Genomic DNA, 18,466 nt, shown 5'->3' with positions numbered 1-18,466 from the left:
TCCTCGAGGAGGCTCAGCCAATCAAGTACCAAAATTGGATGCTGCCCGTTTTGTTTGGATGAGAAGCATCGGAAGGAACAGCCTCCATTCAACCTAGAGCTTGACCGTGCTCCGCCTGGAGAGAGCCATGACTCATACTCTCGTGTTATCGGTGGAGGCTGCAGCAGTAACATGGCCAATAGCATCATGTATTGTAACCTCGCTGGACTCGCTGTATCGTGCCGGTCAAGTATAGGCCCTAGCCTGCATACTGGCGAAGAAACCAACCTCGAGTCGAAGAATCAGGACTCTACCAGCTAATCGCTAGTACGGGTGAGTCGCTTCAGGAAAAGGGCCAATCGTTTCAACACGTGACTGAAGTGAACGCAGTGGCAGCGCTGTTCAAGCAGGCCGCCTCCTTAAAATGGCACGCGGGGGTGATTCGAAGGCAATGAGACTTGAAGCATGCAGATAAGGGAAACATACTGGTACGGTTACCTCTGCCACTGCAGGGGTGACTAGATTCCCAGGAACAGCCCAGGCCGCTCCATTCTTGTCCATCCTTGAGAGGGCGGTTCGTTGGATGCAAAGCGTCGACGGAAGATCTCGTGTTGCCATCCTCTCTCTTGTAGTAGTGAGACATCAAGGTGGAACGCGCCCTTTTGCTAGCATAGCTCCTAGGGCTGTATTCCAGCAGCTGAGCACCATGGATGAAACAAGACCTAATGCAGTGGCCACCGTTATGCATGTGCTTAGGCCAGACTGGAGGCCACGAAGACTGGGTTGCAGCCAGCCACTCGCCTCGGCCGTGACAGTACCCGACTGTCGAGCGAGGCCTTTTCATGGTACACCAATCAGGAACCGCTGACAGATATCGGGAGGCTGGTCGCCGTAAGATACCAGCAGCTCTGGCTGCCCGCTTGGGGGTACGTCGCCCAGGGCTTCTGGGAAGGGCGCCAGGAGGGACGATACCAGCGAGAGTAGGCCTATTTGTCGTCTCCGTGTATGCAAGCCAGTTTTGCCTGTCAAGACGGCTAGGCTAAGCTCCTCGACGGGCACGGGCCACATATCCCCGAAGTGCTTGGCCATACCGGTTGAACAGACTCGCATGGGGGTGCTTCTGTCTCCATGCCCCTGCAGTGAAGAGCAAAGAGCTCATTGGCTGTTCTGGGTACATGGTGGGAAGCACACTGCTCTTATCTATCGGTGTGGATTTCGGAGTGGTGGCATACACGTCATCTTGCTTCTACGTTGCCAAAAAGCGGCTGCTACATATACTGGCTGGCGTGATTGGGTGGTTGGAGACAATCAGTGAGCCTTTGTTTATCGTGGGACAACAGGCCCAACTTCTCGGCAACACAGCTGCAGGTTTTTGGAATGGCTCTCAAAAGGCATCTGATCAGCGCTTGGTGGTGAACTTGGGACCTAGGTACTTGGCGCAGCACTTTCAGTGCAAGGATCGGTCAAACTGGTAATACAGGTCGCGCACCAAGATCTGGCGAATAACGTATACCCACCCTCCACCTCCTTGGTCTCGATAGTCAGTACTGTCTTCAATCCATGGTGCCCAAACATCTCTTCTCATATTCCACTTGGTTGTGTACAATACTGGCGACGTCAATCAAGGGAGATGGCGCTCGATTTCGAATCCGACTTTATCCTTTACCCAGATCGCAACGGCGGCCTTGACCCGAGCGAATTTCCGCTGTTTCCGAATACAAAGCGTCAGAAGAGTTGCTCAGGAAACACTGGCGCCTCATCTACCGGTTCCCAAATACAAGCACCCAGCAACAACACCACCAACGCCGCCTTTTACAAGGCACCCCAGGTTACATCATTCGCGCCGCGCTTTGAGGCCTGGGCGCCAGAATGCCACGGAGACATAGATTATGTGTGGAGTTCTACGAAATACGCGACTCGATGAAGGGAATAAGCTGATTGGTGGAGTACTCATATTGGAGGATGGGGCTATCTAGCTTGTTACGGATCAGCTACCTCAGCTACTCTATAAACCACTACCCTCAACCTACATATGAATCATCCAACTTTCAACGTCCCGGCCGTGTATCTCGACCATTCTGCGGTTTGGGAGTGGTTGAGGGGGGGAGGGGGGGGGTCTGGCTCTCATTCCAGCTGAAACGGATGCAAGCTTATCGTCCCGTGCGGAGCTGTGGCAGGACCTTCAAAGTCCACCATCCGAATTTAGAGCTCGCTTCTCTGCAAATAATTTCGAGAAATATCTCTTGATATGATCCACTTTGTACGCCACCTTGACCGAATAGAGTTCCCAGCCTCTCAATCAATGATTCGAGGCGCGTTTGTCTAGAGATGAAGGACTTCTCATGCTGCTAGCTCTGCCGTTCCGAGATGGTTCTGACCTGAATGCAACCCACAAGAAACGAGAAGAATCCAGATTGGCTTTCAGCGTTGACAAAACTACTTCTCTTGTTTGTTTTCACTCAGCCTCTATCTCACGATCTATCTCGTCTGCACATCTCTTTGCCCTACAACAGGGAAAAACCACACTTTGATCACACAGTTCCCGTTGCCGGACTGCAACACCCCAGCCGATACGCTCATATATCGACGCCTTGTTTAGCCCAACTGTTTGCACCAGCTGTTATTTCTGGTAGCCAAAGGAGTATCATAAGTTTGGCGAAACCAGTAGTACTCTTGCGCGGCCCTTCTACGGAATTTGCTCGATCCAGACATGATCACGTTCTCTGGACTAGGGATGGGTGTAAATCATGAATTCCTAGTCAAGTCGATCTCTAGGATTTGTCAATGATCATTAAAGATAGCAAATAGCTAGGGGTCATCGCGATGGTAGTGACCCAGGCTCCGGGTGATGTAAAGAGATGAAGGAAACCAATCGAAACGAGTCCAGTCCATTTTCAAGCCCTGTTAACCCAAGTTCCCCCTATAAGAAAGGCAAGGGGACAGGAAACCGTCGACTGCCAGAATGAAGAAAATTGGGCCCTGGCTCACGCGTTTCTGGAAGGTGTCCTTGTTTATGATTTCGCCCTCGTATTCCATCACTAAGGCACCGGATGCGATATCCTGTGTTGAAGCAAGCCTATATCCTTTCTTTCCAAACTCGCGGAGGTCCTAGGCATTCGGTTATTGCAATAATGGTGGGTGCAGTATGTATCCGTAGTAAACGTATGCCAACAAGCGGGTAGTTAAAGCCTAACGGTCAGTATGGTGTGGTGATCGTGATATAGGCGGTTTCTTAGACGGAACAAAAGTCATGGGTCGAGCCGTTACAGGCACCAAGAAAAGCTCTGCCTACCCTTAAGCAATCGTCATGGATAGACGGCCGAGCATACTCCCGTTGTGTGGTTCGTACGACTTCATCAAAGCACCACCGACAACCAGGAAAATGCGACGATGAATTAGAGTGACCTCTCAGCTCACTTAGCAAACCGGTCGGTCGTAACGAATCAGAGCAGCCAGTTCTGACGCGCAGCATCCATCCCTTAGCGCAGCAGTGAGTCATACTTCGAAGCCACCCGTAGCCGATGAATTCAAAGTAGCCACAGCAAGTTGCCTAGAGTGTCGCTGACATAAAGAACTCCCGCTTTCATATCCCAGGATCGGGCGAGGCCCCTTTGAGGTACACCAACCACGATGCGCGAATGTATGGTCGCCGTACGGCATATAAGCTGAACGTTACACGAACCACGCACGACGGCCCACACCGGTCAATACCAGCGGCCTGCCTTATCATGTATTGCACCTTGGAGCGGTGCAGGACGGCCAATCGCCACTTCGACAGTGACAGCGGCGGCACCCAATTCTGTGTGACCATCGCCTCGATCGGTTGGAGCGTTCCTTGCTAGTTTTGCCTCATACCCTCATTTCCTCAATTACAAACAAAAATGCCGTACATCTTACAAACAAAAATGCCGTACATCCAATCATTTCTTCTATTGGTGATTGAAACCAGACACCTATGCATACCTAACGGCAAACGCCAATTATGTCGTTCATCGTGCATTAATGGCGAGTGGTAATGGTGTTATGCAAGCAGCGATGATCCAAGTTTGCGATGACTGCAATAAATACCAGTGCCGAAGTGAGTGGGATCGTCTAAGCAAGCCTGGTTAGCAACACTAGATTCCTGCACTGACATGGGGTGAGACGCTAGTGCAGCTTTATTGGACGGAAGATTTCCCGTTTCTGCCATCTTGGCCACCTAGTTTAGCGCTTCCCCGCTTTTGACAAGCGCGTCAAGTTGCATTTCCGTCCTAGCTCCCTGACCAATCCATGACTACTGTTCGACACATTCCAAACGCGCCTTCAGATCCCGCATGCCCAGGACCTCAGAACATTATTACCCCTCCTCCCACCCATTTTGTATCCGACCTGTAAACATGGCTGAGTATGGCGCGACCACAGAACCGAAAGAGACCGCTCGCAGACGACCTCTCGCAAGATTCTCCTCGCCGCAAGAAGATCAAATCGGAGCGTTATCGCGACCCGTCAAACTTCTCGCCAGCGTTCTGGGACAACCTGTCCAAGGTCTCGCTCACGCCCCGCGCCCTGCGAGAACTCGATCGGCGGAACAGCGCTCGAACGCCTGCAAAGCCTACAACACCGGAGAAGGTAAATTCGGACGCTCTAGCTTCTGTAAAACACGGTGATCCTGGTCTTCGAAAGTTTGCAAGACACGGTGGTCCTGATCTTCGAGATCTTCGAGGGGTAAGTCTTAATCAATTACGAGGCACCATAACGTTCTCGACTGACACAAACAACCTAGTGTCCCGCTCCCGGGCCAAACACGATGGCTTCCGAGCACTCTTCCGCGTCCAGTAGACCTACCCCGAGCACCAATGCGACGAGTACAACTTCCAAGACCAGGAGATCGTCCGCATATAACGATGATTTCGAACAGTATCTTTGTGATAACCGCATCTACCTTCCACAGTATAGAGCACGAGACAACTGTCGACCCGCTAAACCTGATAACCTCCACGACCTTCTACCAAGACTATCTACGAGTAGGCCGTCCCTTTCGCCATCTCGCTTTGATGAGTCAGCGTTTGAGGATTTCCAACAAAAAAACGAAACCAGGTCCGAAGGTACAGTGATGCGCAATGTTGTCCCAATGATCGCCGGCAATCCCGACATCCCCAACGAGGGTCACCTACCCTTCACCAACTTGGCGTCAATGACGGATGAGACGACTGTGAAGCCAGTGCCAGACTTTTTCGACGGAGCTCGAGCGGGAGATGTCCACGCCCACGTTCGGCGGGACCTTGACCAGGAGATTATACCCACGAGACACATGGATGTTCCCGTGGCGCCCAATTTCTACCTCGAGGCCAAAGGCCCAAAGGGAGGTGCCGATGTGGCACGTCGGCAGGCCTGCTACGATGGAGCGCATGGAGCTCGTGCCATGCACAGTCTGCAGAACTACGGGCAGGCCGAAGTTGACTATGACAACAATGCGTACACGTTCAGCTCGACCTACTGCGCTGGGACATTGTCGCTGTACGCCCACCACGTTGCAGCCCCAGGTGTTGCAAATGAGCTGCCAGAGTATCATATGACCAAAGTCAGAGGATTTGACTTAACTGATACCCATTCCACGTTCATCGCTGGGGTGACCGCATTTCGAAACTCGAGAGACCTAGCTCAAGAGTATCGAGACAGGTTCATCCAAGAAGCCAATGGCAGAGCTCGAGAAGAGGGCATCCCTTATCCAGAACCCGAAGATGCGTCCAGTCCAGAGATATTTGTGGACTGCGAGGAATATTCTGGCCCGCACAACATAGGGCAATCGGAATATCCGAACACAGAAATCTGCACGACGGGTTCGGTGGATCTAAACGAGCATGACATGCTTGATTCGAGTCAAGCATCAATCACGACAAGCTTTACAGCAAGCCACAATCTGAGCCAGTCACACACAAAGCGACAAAGGCAATCCTCGACTCCCCCATCGACACCACGAGGGGGCAAGACGGGGAAGAGTCGACGGCCGCCAAATTCTCTCACCAGAGTCGAGAACAAATCAGCACATAAGACACGCCTTGAGACGTCTGCGTCGGACGAGTCAACTTGGGTGGATACTTACCAAAGTCGAGGTTATGTGTATTTCAGGAATCCCCAAGACCAGGAAATCCAGACGAGTCGAAAGGACTGGACAAGACGGCGAGTAGATAAAGTTGGAGGGTGCTACTATTGGCAGAGCCCTAAATCAGGGCGCACATTCTGGACCAGAAAACTGCCCTAGGGTACAACCATCGTGATGGACACTACCACGCACAATCGTCTTGGCGCCAGCAGCTAGCTGTATAACTTGCCGCTAATCAGGGCTTACTTCTTGAAATGCACCTTGGACAATGTTGTTTTCAGCAACTTCACCGATCACAGAGGCATACTCTTGACCGCCGAAAACCGCTGAGTACGCCGGTCTCTGGGAAGAGCAGTATCAGCAACTGTCCCTTTCAGCTGCACGGTCTTGCCTCAGCTCAGGGGCTCGACCTGACTCTCCTACCAGGCCAGGCGGCTCGCCGAGCTGGCAGTCTACAGCAGGAGATCGATCTCCTACATGACACCATACAGGGGATATTGGAAGAGACGAAAGACATGTTGAAAGATAAAAGACTACTTGATGCGATATAGAAATACATGACTGTTAACTCCACCGGTAAATCTATACCCTCCCTGCGATGCCAATAAACTAGAACCAACCTCCCTGGGACCTCGTCACGGGCTTTCGGGAGCGGGGGTTACGTGGAACAGCCCCTTTAACCCGTTTCCTGACACCAGCGTCGGCGGGTACCAGGCTCTGCCGCGGACTGGGTACCAGGCTCGGCGAGTTTCCCTCCGAGCTGGAGCCGGAGGTGAAGGATCCGCTTGCCGTCGAGCTGGCCGAGCTCCCTGGAATGGACGCGTCAGAAGCACCATAGTTGGCGCGGGCCGCGACCGTGTCGAAATGATCTGGGCCGAAAGAGTTGTGTGCATACACGGTGGCGGTCTGGACGCGGGCCAGAAACTCGGCATCGGTTACGAACCGGGACAGGACCCCGTCCTTCTCGATGAACAGCGCGCAGCGGACCGACGACAGCTTGTTCAGGTCGTGGCACTTCTTCATAAGGCCCATGCTGCGTGTCTTGACGGCGCGGGGTGAAGACATGTTGAAGGGTGGTGTGAGAAGAGGAGACGGCGGTGGGCAAGAGGAGACGGCGGTGTGCAAGAGGGTTTCGCGATTGCGTCTTCCCTTTCCTGGTCTCTGTTCCCTACTCTTATAGCGGTCCTCGGCGTCCATACAGTTCGGCGTTTTCGAATTACAGAATCGTGCTACCCCTGCCGTAGCCCAACGCGCGCGCGTACGGTCTAAATTTGGGTGTCGCCAAAGCGGCTGAAACAAGAAGCATATTTACACATATATCTAGCCGCTTGGGGGAAACCGACCTCTGCTCTCCAGGTGTGCTCACGTCGAGCCCTGTATTTCTCCGGGTCTCAGCAAGCTCATGGAGCGCCTACCGACCGAGCTCCTCGGGGCTGTCCTTGCCCACCTCCCCGTGCGGGACGTCAAGGCTACTCGCCTGACCTGCAAAGGGCTCGCGGCCGTCGCCTTTCCTTTGCTCTGCACCCACCTCTCCGCCCTAAACCTCCTCTACCGCCTAGAGGACTTGGAGGCGTTCCTGACCTCCGTCGGCCCCCTGGCATACACGAAACAGCTCACGCTCTACCACGGGACCTGGCCCATCTGTACGAGGGCGGAGTGGGAAGTCCACCCGCTTCAGCAGTACGACACGCACCCGCAAGCCTTCCTCCGCGACCGGACAGGAGCCCAGCAGCTCGCGGCAGACGTCGCTTACGAGAGATACGATGAGTTCATGCAGTCGGAAGCGTCTCGGGACCGGCGCCGCGACATAGCGAGGCTCCGACGGATCCTCCGCCTTCTCCCGAACCTGCAGACGATCACCGTATCGCAGCTGCAGGCGAGGCCACGCGAGCGGGAGGAGTGCATCCAGTATGCCCGCCTCCGAAAGCAGATCTGGATGTTTCCGCTGGTTCGAGATACGATAGACGGCCTGCTGGACGCGCTTTCCGATCTCTTGCTGGAATGTCCCCGCGTCCAAGCGCTCGAGCTTCGCGGAAGGGTGAGCCTGCGTCCGAGACGGGACTACCCGAGCATTAGGATGGTGACCCAGCTGGTTCTCCAGCCGGCTAACCTTTCGGGAAGCGACGCAGGAGCGCTGTTGGCCGTCTTGGAGATGTTTCCCAACCTCCGCGAGCTCTCGGTCGGGTCTGGGAAGACGAGCCGGCCTGGACCGCCGCTCGCACTGAGTGGAGGGGTGTGGCATCGACTGCGCACCATCGCCCTGGACGGGCTCTGCGTGAGAGAAGACGCCCTGGTCGGGACGATGAGGAACAGCCAGGCGCTGGCAAGGATGGCCCTCCTCAACATCACACTGGCCCAGGGGACGTGGCGATCCTTCTGCTCGGAAGCGAGGAAGCTTCGAGGCCGGATCGAACTCCAGGTCGCGGGCACCATCGACGGGCTGGACCCCGCCTGCTGCCGGGTGGACCTTCGCGGACATAGGGCACTGCTCTTAGATCGGTTTCTCACCGGGGCACTCTCCTTTTGGCCGTTTGACTCCGCAGCTGGGCGGATAACGTGCGCGATGTAGGTTTTAGAAACCGATTCCCGTTAGCAGTAATCGTATCTCGTCCGACCGTATCCCGTCTTCCATGTTCTGTACACCCATCGAGACTACGACTATAAACCCGGGGTGCCTCCCATTGTCGCTCGAATAACACTACCCTCCTCGCCACTGCATTTCACCATGTCTCAGCCACAATCCAGCGACCTCGAATCCCAGGCGAAGGCTCTGCCTCCCATCGGGCGGGAAGCCCGCTATTGGGAGCTGGTGGAGGACATCCTCGAGCGAGCGAAGGAGATTCACCATGAACCGGAAGCCGCCGAGTCTCGTCAGGCGTGCATGACAGTCGAATGCGCGGGGGACATCGTCGAACTCCTCCAACTGCCTTATGCGCCTCGAACCGAGCAGATCGAGGAATACTTCCAAAGCCTGGTGGGCGACGAGGCCAAGGAGCTGTACTTTTTCATGTGCAAAGTCGTCGATGCGCTAGGGTTTTTTATTGAACTACAGCACAAGGCGTATGGGAAAGATTCCGAAAAGCACGCGGCTTTCATGCACACCATTTGCGAGTACCTACAGCCCTTGCTACAATTACAGGTGGAGGGGGCCGCGGTCGAGCTAGGAACACCCGCCCGCAGCCACTCCGAAGATACCGTCAAAGCCGAACCATCGCCAAACTAAGCCACCAGAACCACGCACTGCAGCGGAGGGAGCAAAGGGCGATTGGGTGCCAGTTATCGACCCGCTAGGTTGTCGTGGTAGGGAGTGGGATATTCGCAGTCTTTACCCAGGCGAGCACAAGCACCACATATACGGCCGTTAGCTAGCAGGCCGTAGAGCATTACAGACGTTGACTTACAGAATGGCTTTACCTCGTCGCACTTCTTATGTCGTTTCCGGCAGGTGAGGCACCCTGTCCTTGTGCGCTTGCAGTAGTCCCTCCTCTTAAGCATGTTGTGAATGCCCGGTAGTCCGGTACCGTGCTGATCGTCTTTGGACTGTAGTTGCCTCCGGTATCTCCTCTTCTTCAACATCTCTCGAATGCTGGGTAGTTGGACGTTGCTTGGGCGTCTCTCGGCTGGTATACTTGGTTGCTGCTGCATTTCCGGCGGGTGACGGCCCGCCTTGAGGGCCTCATCCTCACCGGGGCTCCACGGTCGCGGCGAGTTGAAGGTGCCTCCTTGTTGGGCGTTGTGTGATGGCGACAGCGACGGCGAGGTCGCTTGTTCCGTCGCGGCAGGGCTTGCGTGAGCAAGTCGAGGACTTGCAAACCGACAAGCCTGTCCTCCTGCGTGCTGCTGAGTCGCACGGCGCACGGCACCACGGCGTGTGCAAGATTGTCCTCCCAGAAGAGTTGCGTGCTCCCCTCCCGACCCGAGCGTCCTCCCCGCCCCGGGAGCACTGCAGCATCTATACGCCGGAGAGCCTTGGCGATGGCTTCTGGAGGCTGGATCCCCAATTGTCACGCCAGGTCTTCCGCCGCTCCGACTGTGAGAGCGAACGGGTCGAAGATCTGCACCCGCGGCTACGCCCCGGACAAGCGCTGGAGGATGTGGCCTACGCAACCGATGTGCCGGCGAGTACCGGCGCGGACCGGAAAAGCGCCGGGCTTCCCCTCGAGAGCCCGATTGCGCAGCTCGGCGGCGACCACCTCGGCACCACCAGGCACAGACTTGCCGGCATGCACAGTGTGGCCAAGTTTGAGGGGATGCCAGGTGCGCCCTTCTGCTGGCATATCGAACACTGTGGCACATGTTCTTTCAACTACATGTATAGTGGGGAGAAAGAATGGCATGTAATCCCTCCTGCTTCTAGGAGGGAAACAGAGTCGGTGTTTCGGGCACTGCCGCTTTCGAAGGCAGCCCAAACGACATGCCCGCAGTTCATTCGACATGATGCCATCTTTGGCACCGAAGGACTGGCTCATATTCCGATGCGAACGTTTCGACAGTTCGCCGGTGAGATCGTCGTGGTCTTTCCCGATGCGTACCACTCCGGCCATACGGTGGCCTACTCGATCGCCGACGCCAGAAATTATGCCGACGACAAATGGTCGATCAGCGAGGCCGATTGCTGCCGCCGAAGCTGTCCCGATGGCTCGATTGAGTGGCGGCACATGCGTCCGCGAGGCGCCGACGACCAAATCGGAGAAGACGACGACGAGAACGATGAGGATACGATTCCGGCAAGCCAGCAAGGAAGAAAGAAGAGGTTCGCCCAAGATACGCCGCCCAAGCCGCCCAAAGCATCGAAGATTCGCAAGACTCGACATGGTCCAGACGAGACGGCCGAAGTGGACGAGGAGGCCAATTCCCCAGACGACGTTGCCCAAGTGGTTGCGCAGGTGCGGAAAGTTGATTCCCTTTGCAGCATCCCTCTTTTACAAGGCAGCCCGCCAACTCCGGAGATCCTTCGTCTGGCTTCCGCCATCCGGAGCAGGGCGACGATCGGTCTATTTCGTAGCCTTGTCAAGGAGTGGCGGGCTGTCAAATCTTCGTCGCAGGTTGTAGTCGGCGAAAACCGACTCCAATGTTTTGTGAAGTGGATTGACGATGCCGATCAGAGCCGCGATTTCGCCGTTTTCCGCCGTCGCCTCGGGCAAGCGCGGCTCGCGGCCGAGCTAGATTCCACTGTCCCCAATGGCTTCAAGAAGTTAGATGTCGACAAGCGCCAAAACAAAATGAAGGAGCTGAAGTGGGATAAGCAGAGATTCGAACACCAGCTCGCTGAAGGCCGGAAGTGGAATCGGTTCTGTGGCGAGAAATTCCAAGGGATCATGGGCTTCATTTTCATAACGCATCATAATCAGTTCGACATTGCGCCGCGCCGCTTCCTGGAACTGGGAAGCTCGGAAGAAAAAGCCTCAAAGACCTGCCGCGAGTTGCATACCCTCTTAGATGACCATTACACCCACGCGCTCTGTAAAGTCGGCACGGCTTTCGAATCGGCCCTTCTCGACGGTAACCCGACTCTCGTGTTCAAGTGGGAGACGCTACCGGACTCGCCTGACTGGACCACGCTGCCGGAGCCGGAGCTTCTTTCTTACATGCAGCCCTACGAGCCTGTCACAACGAACGTGTACCGCCCCACGGAGTATCCGGACTGGCCCCGGCCCGGCGCATGGCCGGACAAGTGGGTGTGGCCAGCCAACCCGTTATCAGAAGGCGTAGCCGGGTGTGATTACTGCCCACAGCGCGATTGTGAATGCCTCACTCGCCCCCCGAAGTCTATACCATCCATTAGACACTACGGCCGCAAGGGGTTGGGCCTCCAGGCAGCAGGGAGTACCCCTGGCCGAGTTGTCTATAAAAAGAATGATACGATTGGATGGCTCCTGGGGAAGATTATCCCTCCGAACGTTCTGGAAAACCCGGGAGGGGACCGACGCGTGGAGTTCGCCAGGCCCGACATCCCCGGCGAACCGGTTGTCTGCCACCTGGAATGTCTTGATTCGAGCAACCTGTTCCGGCTCCTGAACCACGACTGTAACCCGGTTGCGCAGCTCAAGCCGCGGAAGGTCTCGTCCCAATACGTTCTGGCGGTGGTGGCCAAGCAGGATATCATGGACGGCAGTGAGATCACCATCCGCTACAGCCAGAAACACTACGGCCTGAACTGCCTTTGTGGCACCTGTGAGGGTCGGAAGAAAAGAACTCCCTTGCCGAACGAAAAGGCGAAGCAGTAGGCGAATCAGTTGGTGGTGTCTATCCGTTTTCATTGAGTAAGTCCCGACTTGACTTTCGCGGAAGAGACGTGTGGCTGTTGGAACAGTCGGGCGCTTACCGGGCGTGGGCACACGAGGCCCGTCGACTTCCTCCGCCGAGCCGTTAGTTGAAGTTTGTAGATTGATGTGTACATGTTTGCTTCTGGCCACGAGCGGATTACATACTAGTTAGCGATTATTTCTTTTTGACGAAGTCATAGCTCCTTCCATAATGTGCTTGGGTATGGAGCCTCTGCTACGTACAACACGCGTAGCCTTTAGTACGATCTCACTGAGGCGAAGGAACGGTGACAGTTTCCGACGCCAATAACCCCTACTCTCATAGAGACCTTCATTCCCGTTTCAAGAACCGTTTCAAGAAGATTGGGACCTCCATGCTCCGAACATCCGTCGACATGCTAACAGTAGACGTCATCTGGTGATGGCTATCGCCGTCAAGTCGGAACCGCACTCTAGTAGGACTGCTGCTGCTGTTGTCGGCATGGCCGTGGGACCGCTCCGACCGCTTGTCCAGCACGGCCTCGTGGGCCTTGTGCAACACCGAGGCCTTTGGCGGACGGTGGGTTGCAGCAAGATGGGCATGGCAGGTCTGGTGTCCAAAATGGGGGCCGAGATGGTCATCTTGCTGCTGGATGAGGAAATTGGCGTGGGATCGGCGTAGGGCCACTTGTATTTCCGCTGGCGCTTAATTTTAAACCCAGTAGAAGGCGCCTCCGCCTTGGTCCCGTGTGGGACGGCGGCCCAACGACCAGTCTTCATAAGGGGGGCGAGCGCGGCGCGCCAAATACTACTATTGCTAAGCACGATGTCTTGGAAGTCGAATTCGTACACACACTTCTGATGACTCCTCATGATCCCGCCGAGCTGGTGCGCGTTCATGGTCGCATTACGCACCGACAGGCAGCGCAGTTTAGGAAAGTGAATGGGTTTGCGCAACGGACACGTGAACTCTTTCTTGGAGCTTCGAGGCGGAGCGAACAAGGGATCGGCGGTGAGAGCGATGGGACAAGGCCCTGTGCGCCCGAGCCAGGTGAAGGTGAACTTTTCGACGCAGCCGGCGAAGATCCGGATGTAGTCGTCGATTATCTTGAGTTGGTCGAGCCCGGGCGACGGCCCGTAGAAGTTCCAAGCTTCCACCGCGATCTCTAGCTTGCGGATCTGCTGCCACCGGCGACCCGTGCAGCCGAACCCCGGGGCGTGGCGCAGGTAGAGAAAGGCGGACGGGTGGGTCGGTGAGAGGGACAGCTTGACGAACTTCTCCAGGGGCGCCCGCTCGAGCGCGATGCGCAGGCTGATGAGAGCGTGGTCGACAATACTCCGTCGATACCTCTCCTCGGCGTCCTGACCCGGCGTCTTGATGGTCAAGTGTCTTATGTTGGGCACATGTCTCATGGCATGGATGAACGAGGGAACGTTCGATGCCGCGTGGAACAAGGGCGGGTACTGCTGCGTCAGAAGCTCTTCTAACTCACAGTTGGCACATTTCGGTCGGGGCTGCGTGGACGCCGTGGACGTGTAAGGCGCATATAGGTACCTGACCTCCTCCCCGCTTCCGTTGATGAGAGGAGGGAGGAACGTGTCTTTTGTATGAGGGAGGTAGAATGTCAGGTGCTCGATATGATGGCCGATACGGGACAATGCTTGGACTCGGGACTGTTGCATGAATGTGCGGGCTCGGAAGGTCAGTGTAATTCGTAAGAACAGACGCTTGGTAACGAGGTTGCAGCATGCGGCCGAGGCGAGTCGAACATGGCCGAGATCCTCAGCATCCAAGATCTCGAAGAGCCTCTCGCGAACTCGGTCTTCTCGCCACAGGCTGTAGAACGCTGCCGCCGAGGCCTGCATGTTACGATCGTGAGACCCCCTTCATTGCTATGCATTCATCCTGTCGGTTAGGAGACCGTAACTGTTGAGGACAAGCCCGAAGATGGCTTCGACGGGACTCGTCATTGTCCGCTCCCATAGCGTACCGTAGATCGTCACTTGCCCTCGACAAGCGCTACTGCAAGTCGCCATGCAAACAAGAGGGGAAATGGCTTGACCGGCTGTAAAGACTAGCCACTCGGCGTGACATCTCACGCATCCTAGAAGCGGGGCGATCTCACCCATCCTGTCTTTAGATAGCACAGACTGGCCAATCAGGTGGGCCTAGGAGATCACTCAAGCGTGTCCATGCGCGTCACAGCCGCCGCGCATGTTTCGTGTTCAGCGCGTCTGCCACGCGAGACCGAAGTCGAACGGTGATATCCGGCGTTGGGCACGGCGCGAAACAACTCGTCCACAGGCCTTCGCCCCAACGCAAGGCTGCCTAAGTCGTCAACTTCAACCGTTGGATGCAAAGGATTGAATAGCATCGCCATACAGATAACCGAAAAAGCTGGCATCGCGATAATACGAGGGTTTGGGATGGAGTTTTGGGCCTCCCTTTCTCAATTCAATTGTCGCAGTCTCTTCGATAGCGAAAAAGGGCCATACATAAAAGCCTTAATTGGGATACCTGAACTTCAAGAGTTTCGCCCCCAAAACAGTTCGCAAGGTATAATAAAAGAACAATACGGGATACTCAGGCGGTTGCCTATATTCCAATCTTCGACCCCCGTGATCTAGCCGATAGCACCATACTGGCAATATTTCGAACGGTCTCATGGCACGACTTAGCGATCCCGAATTGCCCAGATTGCTGCAAACAGAGGCTCTAGCTACCCCGCAGAGCATCAACCCCCACACCAAGCTCTTGGTAGACGAGGACCGCAGTGGAGACAGCCATTACAGAGGCACACACTTGTGGCCAATGGTTTCCGTGGCCAGGGTGACTGCTAGAATACGGAAATGCACCACTGCAGAGATAACAGACAGGAGGCGACGAATATCCTGGTTTTCTAAGACCAGTCTCTCTGCATCTAACCAAATGCATTTTCCTCTAACCAACTGTCAGTCCCAGGCTGCCAAGATCGATTGGGCGTCTTTTGGTGAGTACTGAACGGGTATATAACGAGAAGTAGTTGACCTCGATCCTAGGTGATTTCTCGTAGCAAGAAACGCCCGCCCTCTACATTCGCAACTCCAATGGCCGTTAGGGCAAAGACACGGCCTCGTATCCCAGAGCGGAGTAAGCCATACCGCATTTGGACACGATACACAGTCGTCAGTTGTAAGTTACTGTGCCACATTACAAAAATCTGTAGTCCAACTTATCTAGGGCGCGGTGTGAAGATCACGAAAGGAGACTACGTTGCCATCCGGCTTCCCGGCGATGAAGCTATCGCCAGAGTTCGAGAGATTCGTGCAAAGGACCGCCAGAGTGGTTACCTGCGGATTACATGGCTGTATAGACCTCATGAGGTTTCTATTAAAAGAGACTTCAGCTTCTACGGGAAAGATGAACTGATCTACTCTAATCATGGTACGTACTAGCAACTTCGCCAACTACTAATATACTGACTCGAGATAGAACAGTATATCAATTGCAAGACCGTTGAACGGCTGGTTGAAGTAGAATACTGGCATCCTAGCCGAAAGGAACCCTTGCGCAACTTTTATTTCAGACAGAATTGTGATATACAGGGGAAAGTGTTAAAGTGGATAGAAGTGAGTATCTCCTTGAGGCTTCAATCAAATTACTAACAATGTAAAGCAATTCCCTAGACATTGTTGTTGCGAGAAGTATGAGAATCCTGACTGCCGAATGGTGCAATGCGAAACGTGCGAGAAGTGGATGTTTCCCGGATGTTCAAAAGAGACATGCTATTCTTGCGGAGAGGAGATAGTTATGAAAGCTTAGATGTGTAGTTAGCTACTGTATATGACATGCGTGAAAAGGGCACACTTGCGCGGTGTTAAAAGTCGCGCGGCATTGGTCAATGCAGTATTCAAATGGAAGTTTTTATTTTTCTACCACATGTTTTAGTATGCGCTTAACCTTTCATCAATGAACGACTGCTATGTTTATCAGCGAGCCAATGCGGCGACGAAACAATATTGACCATGCTACCTGGAGGAGCCAGCGTCGGGAAACGTCAGCAAATACTGCAATCAGTTCACACTCCGATACGTGACGAACGCCCGAACATGTCTGTGCAGAGAACAAACGCCAGTTGGAGATCGAGCCGTTGGCGGTGCGTTTGATTACCTCGTCTGACGACCCCTAGCAATGGCATGTGTGCCCTGGAGCGAGAATCTGTTCGAAAAGCCCTCAGCAAGCTTTCCGTCGGGCTTCTTATGTAGTGTTGCTGGCTGGTTGGGCAGCAGTTCTAGGCGAAATGCCCTATGTGGCACGACCAAGCATCGGATTCCACGACCGCCGAGGACCTCGCGCGACTGATGTCAGCAGTCAAGGCCAACGAACAACTCGAGGCGCTTCGGGCGGCCTTTGTCCATTTGGGACGGAAGGCGAAAGCAGCGGCGGACGGTTGATCAATCCCGAAGTCTTGTGATCAGTTTATTCAGGAGTCTTCCCAGCCACCATAAGGCTGCTATATACGCTGGTGGGTCCTCTTGCTCCGGCCCTGTGGCATTGCGGGCACGCTGCGCCCGCAATCTCCATTGGGGTTCTGTCCACGGAGGCAAGATTCGACCACGAAATCGATCTAGTCGGGACTTTCAGATGGGTACCGGATTATGTTGATTGGCCGATGGGGCCTTCAGATAAACAAAACAGTTTCCCCTCCTTCCTCATCCGCCAGTGTTTCTCGTGCACGGTTCTAGAATGCTCCGCACTTACGGTCGTCCAACCCAAGGTCCCTGCAGCCAGCGTCCCATATCGACCTACCAAGGGTCGCGTCGGCGCTCAGCAGTTCCGGCGACAGATCTTCGAAGGCGGTGCTAGGTGTGTCGCTTGCGAAACGAGTGGCTACCACAGGAACGGGTGAGAACGTCCTGTCGTCGAAGACTCTGCCTTGCCTACGGGCGTCGATGGATGGGTACGGCGTGGCGACATGAACCTCTCGCGGCTCCATGGCCGCATCGGTCGAGGGGATCGTGAGCGGAGGACCCATGGGCCTTCGCGGGGTTTTGCTTGGAGGGCCCACCGCGCGGTCATCGCGCGCACACGTTTTGCTCGGCACGCCGTAACTCGAAGTTGGCAGCATGGCCGGGTGCGAAACATCCGCCACGAGGAGGTCTTTGCTGGCGCGGCCCAGAACGCCATAGACGTGAACCTCGCCGCGCGCGATTCCGACGATCGCACTCGTGCCCGCATAAAACGTCCCCTGCGCAGAGCCAGCACGGTTCGCCAAGACAAAGATCACTTCGTGCTCATTGTTCGAGGCTACTAGTGGCCGGAGATTCCGTAGCCAGCTGTCCAGAGCGAGCCAGTCTGGCTCCAGCGGGGCGCAGCTAAACTCGTAGGCGTCCATGGACGTGATCCAGCTCATGGGGAGCAACACCACGCGGGGCTGCGTCTCACGGACGGAGCATGCAAGTCGGTAGAGGGGCTCCCAGTCACTGACGCCTACGCCTTGTTTCAGCATCATCTATCGGATACGGGACGGGGAGAGACTCACGGTTGCCCACCACTATCCCGCCAATGCCGGGAACGAACGTCTGCTGGGCCGTTTCCTGGCTGTTGAGCAGAGCGTTTCCTCTGGGATCCACCATGATGACGGAGTCGCAGAGCCCGGGCGCGTTTGGTGCGTTTGGCGTTACGGTGTCCGCGGCCTCGGCGTAGCAAGTGGCGACGAGGCAGCCGTACTTCTGGGCCGCCGCTCTCGTCCAGAGCGAGGTGAATCGTCCGCCCGGTGGCTCGACGCAGGGCGAGTCAACAGCGACCGAGCCAACGTTGGGCCGCGCCATGCCAGAAAGCGCCAAAGCAGGTAGCAGAAGGACGTCGAGCTGCTGCGTGCTGGCGACGGCGAGCAACTCTTTCTCCGCCCGCGTCATGTTGTGCTCGATCTCCCCCTCCCGAGGCGCCATCTGTAGACAGGCGAACTTCATGGCGAGAAAGGTGAGTCGGGTGTGCTAACGCGCTTAGGTCGGTGCTTGTAAGGACCGCCTGGGCCAGCGTTAAGTATGGCGGCTCGCCCTAGATGTTTAAAAATAGCTATGTAGTAGACTGGAGGTGGCAAGAAGAACTTGCATGATGCAGAAGTAGTCTCATAACGGATGCCCCACGGGGTGTCGACATCTCGCTTTGTACTGTAAT

General features: G+C 55.4%; 8 protein-coding genes across 8 annotated transcripts; 5 read left to right on the top strand and 3 right to left on the bottom strand.

The window, feature by feature from the left end:
- Positions 1 to 4,365: 4,365 nt before the first annotated feature.
- Positions 4,366 to 6,220, top strand: PG985_004898 (uncharacterized protein; the record flags this gene model as incomplete). The annotated part of the gene is made up of 2 exons (XM_066824667.1): positions 4,366 to 4,683; positions 4,742 to 6,220. 2 exons carry the CDS (start codon positions 4,366 to 4,368, stop codon positions 6,218 to 6,220), a joined length of 1,797 nt encoding a protein of 598 aa, XP_066687827.1.
- A 450-nt stretch (positions 6,221 to 6,670) lies between these two features.
- PG985_004897 (uncharacterized protein) lies at positions 6,671 to 7,126 on the bottom strand (the record flags this gene model as incomplete). Its single annotated transcript, XM_066824666.1, has 1 exon — positions 6,671 to 7,126. One exon carries the CDS (start codon positions 7,124 to 7,126, stop codon positions 6,671 to 6,673), a length of 456 nt encoding a protein of 151 aa, XP_066687826.1.
- Positions 7,127 to 7,463: 337 nt separating this feature from the next.
- On the top strand, positions 7,464 to 8,630 carry PG985_004896 (uncharacterized protein; the record flags this gene model as incomplete). Its single annotated transcript, XM_066824665.1, has 1 exon — positions 7,464 to 8,630. One exon carries the CDS (start codon positions 7,464 to 7,466, stop codon positions 8,628 to 8,630), a length of 1,167 nt encoding a protein of 388 aa, XP_066687825.1.
- A 156-nt stretch (positions 8,631 to 8,786) lies between these two features.
- PG985_004895 (uncharacterized protein) lies at positions 8,787 to 9,284 on the top strand (the record flags this gene model as incomplete). Its single annotated transcript, XM_066824664.1, has 1 exon — positions 8,787 to 9,284. One exon carries the CDS (start codon positions 8,787 to 8,789, stop codon positions 9,282 to 9,284), a length of 498 nt encoding a protein of 165 aa, XP_066687824.1.
- Positions 9,285 to 9,801: 517 nt separating this feature from the next.
- Positions 9,802 to 12,288, top strand: PG985_004894 (uncharacterized protein; the record flags this gene model as incomplete). Its single annotated transcript, XM_066824663.1, has 1 exon — positions 9,802 to 12,288. One exon carries the CDS (start codon positions 9,802 to 9,804, stop codon positions 12,286 to 12,288), a length of 2,487 nt encoding a protein of 828 aa, XP_066687823.1.
- Positions 12,289 to 12,738: 450 nt separating this feature from the next.
- PG985_004893 (uncharacterized protein) lies at positions 12,739 to 14,172 on the bottom strand (the record flags this gene model as incomplete). The annotated part of the gene is made up of 1 exon (XM_066824662.1): positions 12,739 to 14,172. The coding sequence occupies one exon, from the start codon at positions 14,170 to 14,172 to the stop codon at positions 12,739 to 12,741; it is 1,434 nt and encodes a 477-aa protein (XP_066687822.1).
- Positions 14,173 to 15,393: 1,221 nt separating this feature from the next.
- Positions 15,394 to 16,760, top strand: PG985_004892 (reverse transcriptase- RNaseH; the record flags this gene model as incomplete). Its single annotated transcript, XM_066824661.1, has 4 exons — positions 15,394 to 15,478; positions 15,527 to 15,730; positions 15,779 to 15,915; positions 16,476 to 16,760. The coding sequence occupies 4 exons, from the start codon at positions 15,394 to 15,396 to the stop codon at positions 16,758 to 16,760; spliced, it is 711 nt and encodes a 236-aa protein (XP_066687821.1).
- Positions 16,761 to 17,027: 267 nt separating this feature from the next.
- Positions 17,028 to 18,258, bottom strand: PG985_004891 (carbon-nitrogen hydrolase; the record flags this gene model as incomplete). Its single annotated transcript, XM_066824660.1, has 2 exons — positions 17,028 to 17,776; positions 17,829 to 18,258. 2 exons carry the CDS (start codon positions 18,256 to 18,258, stop codon positions 17,028 to 17,030), a joined length of 1,179 nt encoding a protein of 392 aa, XP_066687820.1.
- Between the last annotated feature and the right edge of the window lie 208 nt (positions 18,259 to 18,466).

This window comes from Apiospora marii (genome assembly GCF_038362585.1).
Source record: "Apiospora marii strain CBS 49790 chromosome Unknown utg000003l_segment0_segment0, whole genome shotgun sequence".
Taxonomy (NCBI): domain Eukaryota; kingdom Fungi; phylum Ascomycota; class Sordariomycetes; order Amphisphaeriales; family Apiosporaceae; genus Apiospora; species Apiospora marii.
This window is presented reverse-complemented; position numbering and strand designations above follow the sequence as displayed.